This window comes from Parus major, chromosome 13 (genome assembly GCF_001522545.3).
Source record: "Parus major isolate Abel chromosome 13, Parus_major1.1, whole genome shotgun sequence".
Classification (NCBI taxonomy): Eukaryota; Metazoa; Chordata; class Aves; order Passeriformes; family Paridae; genus Parus; species Parus major.
The window spans coordinates 15647969-15653708 of NC_031782.1; the positions used below are offsets into that span (position 1 = coordinate 15647969).

Genomic DNA, 5740 nt, shown 5'->3' on the forward strand with positions numbered 1-5740 from the left:
CCCAGCCTGCGCCTCCCACTGCCGGTCCCTCCTCCAGGCCAACCCTCTGGTCCCCATCCCTGTCCCACCCTCTGTCCTGTCCCTTCCCAGGAATGACGCTGTGCTGTGTCCTGTCCCTCAGCCGGGCTCTGCCTTCCTTTGGGCCAAAGTGGGGAAAACAGCCTCAAATATTCATGCTGATGAGGGGACTCGGGAGGGCACCGGGGCCGGGTGGGTGAAGGTTTGGGACCGTCCAAATCTTTGTGCTGTGGGGATGCCGGGAATGCAGCGCCTCATCCCACTTCTGGTGCCCCGCGGGCAGGGGGATGTGGAGTGAGCTGGGGGGCAGGATGCCGGCAGGGGCTGCGGTGGAAGAGGGACATCCAGAGGGATTCCCTCCTGCAAGGAGCCTGAGCTTTCACCGCATCTGCTTTTAACACAACACCTCTTGCAAAAGCCCCAGCAGGGCTGGCGGCTGGTGCAGCTCAGCTGTTTCCCAACCTTGAGGGTGTCAAAGGCCGATATCTCACTCCTCATGCCATGGCTGATAACCTCTCCCTGCCCTGTGAGGGCCCAGAGCTGAGGACACCCTCGCTCCAACCCAGACAGGTCGTTCCCCACCGCTGCAGTGCCCCCAGGAGCCATTGTGAGGGTGGGGAAGGAGCAGGGCCCCCCTGTACAAACCCCTGCCCGCAGTTCAGTGGGGAGAGGCAGCTTCTCACCACAGGCAAAGCAGAAGCAGAATTCAGCACGAGGCTGGCAAGGCTTTTGCCTTCCTCCCCTTTCCCACTCCAGCAGGGAGTGACACATCCCCCGGGCTGGGCACGGCACAGGTGACCCCATGGAACCCCTTCTGGGTGGGGTGTGGAGATGCTCAGGGTGCTCGGGGACCCTCAGGGTGTGCAGGGGCTGCGGGGCACACCGTGCCATCCCTCTGCCTCTTAGAGGAAGCTGTTTGTCCCTGCTGTTCTTGGGAAGGCTGCTGAGGTCTGTGGTGTGAATGGGAGGGACAGAGCACAGCTGATCTGTCACTATCTCTGTCCTGCTGTGCTGCAGGTGTTGCAGCAGTGAAGCACAGTCTGGCACCCTGCAGCATCTCCACAAACAGAATCCAGGGCAAAGTCAGGCTGGGAGGATCCACAGTGGCTCCTCTGGTCCAAAATCCCTGCTCAGACAGAGCTCAGAGGACACTGCACAGCTTCTCTGCACGATTTGCTCAGGACTGGGCACTGCCCAGGGCAGCAGCTCTGCCTCTCCCTGCTCTGACCCTCCCTGCACCCAGGGACACTCAGGGACACTCAGGGACAGCCAGGGACAGCCAGGAACACCCAGGAACACCCAGGAACACCCAGGAACACTCAGGGACACCCAGGGCTGAGGGCCCCTCTCAGCTGGGGCTCCTCTCCAGGCTGAGCAGCCCCAGCTCCCTCAGCCTCTCCTGGGCACGGAGATGCTCCAGGCCCTTCCTGAGCTCCAGCAGCTCCTGTCCCTGCTGTGCTGAGCATCCAGAGCTGGACACAGCACTCCAGAGGTGTCCCCAGGGCTGGGCACAGGAGCAGGATCTCTCCCTGATGTGCTGGCAGTACTTTTGAGACCCCTCAGATCTTGCTGCTGGGAGCAGTGCTCCTCCCTGCTGCCAGGAGGGCAGGGCTGGGCTGCAGGGGAGGGAAATGTCCCTGGCACATCCTCACGATGGCAAGTCACTGTCCTGATAGGGTTGGTGTGAGCAAGGACAGGGTCTAGCTCCCACACCCTGATGGCTGCTGCTGGGGCAGTTTGGTGCAGAAAACCTTCTCCACTGCTCCCTTCTCCCTCCACAGTCACCTAATTCCCAGGTTTGGGGCTGTGTTCCCATGGCAGGAGGAGTCCCCTGCTCAAGCACCTCTGCTGAGCCCCAGCACCTGATTCCCAAGGGGGAGCTCTCCTTCCCAGAACCCATCCAGGACCATCCATGGGCCCACCCCGGAGCAGGGCACAGTAGGGCACCAGGATGGAATGTTTCCCCAGGGCTTCCTATCAGCCCACGCTCTGCAGAGCAGGTTTCAAAGCCTCTGCTTGCTCCCGGTGTTTGCCAGCCTGCTGATGGGATTTATATTTATATTTATATTTATATTTATATTTATATTTATATTTATATTTATATTTATATTTATATTTTTTCAGCATCCTTGGGCAGAGGCACAGAGCCCTGTCCTGCCATGGTTACACAGCTCCCTGCAGGAGGCAGATGGGAAGGATCAGAACCCCCCTGGGGCTGGATTGGGCTTTGAGATGATGCTGGCAGGGGTTGGAGGAAGCAAACATCAAAGTGAAGGTTGGATCCCTCCCTTTTTTGAGCAGTACCCAGGATGACATTGTCCCTCAGGATCCCTGTGTCCGTCCATCCATCCATCCATCCATCCATCCATCCATCCATCCATCTTCCCACCCTTTCTCCCTCCTTTTCTTTCTCCTTCCCTCTCCTTCCATCCTTCCCCAGCCATCACCTTTTGCTTTTTGGGGCAGTTTTTGCTTTACCTGCAGCCCCACCCAGCAGGTTCATGCTGGGGGATGTGTGGGGTGACGGTGGGAGCAGGACAGGGTGAGGCACACTCAAGGCTCATCCCTAGAGAGGAAAATATGGCATTGGACATCTGGAAATGTGGGGTTGGGACTGAGCCTGGAGGGTCTGCAGGGCACAGCACAGAGCTCAGCCCCTGGGAGGAAGGAACTAGAGTCTTGGAAATCTGCTGGACCTCTCCAGGCAAAAACCCTGCTCAAGGTTAGTCCATGAGGCTGCGGGGGGAGCTCCTCGCTGGAATCAGAGTCCTGGTTTGGGACAAAAACCTGCCCAACACCTACCCATGAGCTCAGGAGACGCAAATCACGGGATCCAGCGATGGAGTCACATCCTGCCCCAGCGGGGGCACGTTGGACACGGTGTGTGGCCAGGATGGGACCGTGCCACGCTCCCGCTGCCCCCGATCCATCAGGGGCGGCTGACATCACCGCCTCCGGGCTAATCTCCCGTCCAGCAGCAGCTTCCCGTTTCCTTTCCAATCTCTGCGCTCGGAGCCGGGCAGGAAAAGCGCCCAGCTGGGCTCTCGTACGAGGCCGCAGCCCCCGCGTGTCTGACCCTCACCCCACCGGGCTCTGGGCCACCAAAATCCCAGCGAGGGCCCCCGGGGGGCTCCGAGCCCCTCGCACCCTGCCCTGCGCCGTGCCTCGCTCGGGATGCCGGCGGCCGGTCCCTTTCCTGTTTGTGCCGCAGGAAAACCACATCGTTCCAAAAGGAATCACCGTGCTGGGGCTGCTGGCAGCCCACGGTGCCCCGCCAGTTTCGCCCTGGCTCGTACGGGGGGCCAGGAGCTCTCCTGCAGCCCGCTGGATGCGGAGCAGTGACAGGGACACCCCCTGTGCCACCGCCATCCTGCCACATCCCGGCTGAGGTGTCACCCAGCCCGGCACAGCTTTCCCTGGGGCTCTCGCTGCTCAGGCAGCAGCTCCTCACTCCCACTCAGGGCTGGCTAAAAATAACCCCCTGGCAGAGCTGCAGCCCGGATCCTGCGGAGAAACATCCAGGGAATGCCGAGGGATGAGGCTGCTCCCCGCACAGCTGAGGCTGGGTCTCTACCCCAGCACCCTGCGGGCTCGGCTGCCACTGGGCTCTGCCCCATCAGGGCAGCACCCGGGGGTGATTGTCCACCGTTCCCAGCTCTGCCAGAGTGCTTTTGGGGCAATTTGGGGCTGGGATGTGTCTTTTGACAGGTAAAATAATCCCTGTCTGCTGCCAGAGACGGGAGCAGAGTGGAGAAGGAGCAGCTGTCGCTGTGTGCGGCGAGGTGCGAGCTGCACATCCCCTGTCCTTGTTTTCCACATTTTCCTTTCCGAGGTGGCTTCTGTGCAGCCAGCCCAGCTGCAAAGCCCGGGATCCGGCTGTCCTGACAGCCAGGACCTGCTGTCCCCTCCCCAGAACTCTGCACAGGTGTGTGATGTCCCCCGAGGCAGCGCAGGGGACATTTGTGACTTCACAGGGTGGCTAAAGGGGGACAGCAAATATCCATTCCTGAGATACTGGGGTGGAGAAAAGCTCCAGGTGTGCTGGAAGCACACACAGGGCAGCTCTGGAGGGGGTGTCAGGGGGCCCAGGGGGGTGAAGCTGGGCCAGAGGGACCCCAAAAGCTGCAGTGACATCCCCATTTGCACTGACCCTGCACAGACCAGGCTCAAACCCAGCTGGGGACGGAACCCAGCTGCCTCCAGCAGCCTCGGAGGGTGGGGGCGAGGAGTGGGTGGAAAATCCCTCATTTGTCAGCGTATTCCCACGGCAGTGCCTGTCTAGACCAACTTCCCGTTGTCCGGTGGAAGCTGCCCCGTGCCCATGTGTGCTCACGTGGGGGTGCAGAGCCCAGCATCCTTCTGTCCTGTCCTGCTGTGGCCACTTCTGTCCCTGCTGAGGGTCAGCCCAGGGTGCTGGGGCTGCATGGACAGGCCCTCCTGTCCGACTCAGACCTGGCTGCCTCTGGGTGGGCTCCGTGCCAGCCCCCTCCCCATCCTGTGCCAGCTCAGTGAGCTCTCACACACACCAACCCCTTTATTGTTGTGCCACAGCGGCGGCGAACGCTGGGGGTGTGGGGACACGGGGGGCCCAAGACCCCACTGCCAGGACAAACCCCACAAACCACCAGGGGAGGGGGTCCCCAGAGCCAGCTGGGCTAGAGCCAGCCTGCAGAGGTTAGCCTGGTGCTCAGGAGAGGACCTGGGAGGGCTCCCTGAGATGGGGAGGGGTCACGCTAAGCTTGGAGGGGAGGGGAGAGCTGGAACGAGTCCAGCCTGACCTTGGGGTTGGCAGAGCTGGACCTCAGGCTGGATGGGGCCAGTCCAAACTTTGTGCTGCTGCAAAACCTGAGCACACAGGGAGCCTCACAGACCCCCCATTTCTGGGCCTTTGAGGGTCTTACAGAGCCATATCCTGGAGCCAGGAAAGCTCCTGCCCACCTCAGCCTCTCGGAACACGCGCTGCCAGCGCTGTCTCCTGCGGGGACACCTCCATGGGCACAGGGAGCACCAGGCTGCCCATCCTCCCTCTTCCTGTGACGCAGATCCCACGGGACATTTCCCCACTGCCTGGGCAGGGAGGTGGAGGGGGGTCAGTGACGAAGGAGTTGGAGAGCAGATGTGACTATTGGGAAGCAGGGAGCCAAATTCCCAGCTGTGCCCCCTGGGTGCCAAGCCTCGCTGCTGAGGGGATTCCCCTGCACGGAGGGCTCAGGCCTCGTGGTCGCTGGTGCTCAGGTGCTCCTCAGGCAGCCCGGTCTCGTCGATGTTTTCCAGGGAATCCGCGTGCTGCACGGAGAGCTCGGCCAGGCTGACGCTGGGCAGCGTGTTCTGCTCGGGGTACACCCAGGGCTTGTACTCGGGGTCGTGCCGGCGCTTCCACTCCGGGTACTTCAGCCCAGCCTTGTAGATCTTCTTCATCGCCTGTGGGCACAGCGGGGCTGGGGCTGGGGCGCCCTGGGCTGTGAGCACGGCTCCCAGCTCCCCCATTGCAGGTTTTGGGGTGTTGGGAGGGGATGAGGGCCTGGCTGCCCCAGCAACGTGCCCAGTGTGTGCTCTGTGGCACCCAGAGCTCACCCTGGGAGCCCTGCATCACGCACAGCTCATCCTGGGAGCCCTGCATCACCCAGAGCTCATTCCAGGAGCCCTGCATCACCCAGAGCTCACCCTGGGAGCCCTGCATCACCCACAGCTCGTCCTGGGAGCCCTGCATCACCCACAGCTC

The 5740-nt window shown here is 61.8% G+C and overlaps 1 protein-coding gene across 1 annotated transcript in view; it reads right to left on the bottom strand.

Annotated features, from left to right (window-relative positions):
• Positions 1 to 4532: 4532 nt before the first annotated feature.
• LOC107210577 (START domain-containing protein 10-like) overlaps positions 4533 to 5740 on the bottom strand; it is a 6026-nt gene continuing 4818 nt past the window's right edge. Inside the window, exon 6 of the mRNA XM_015641523.3 lies at positions 4533 to 5439. Within this exon, the coding sequence (XP_015497009.1) occupies positions 5227 to 5439 (213 nt within the window). The 3' untranslated portion in view covers positions 4533 to 5226. The remainder of the gene's footprint in view (positions 5440 to 5740) is intronic.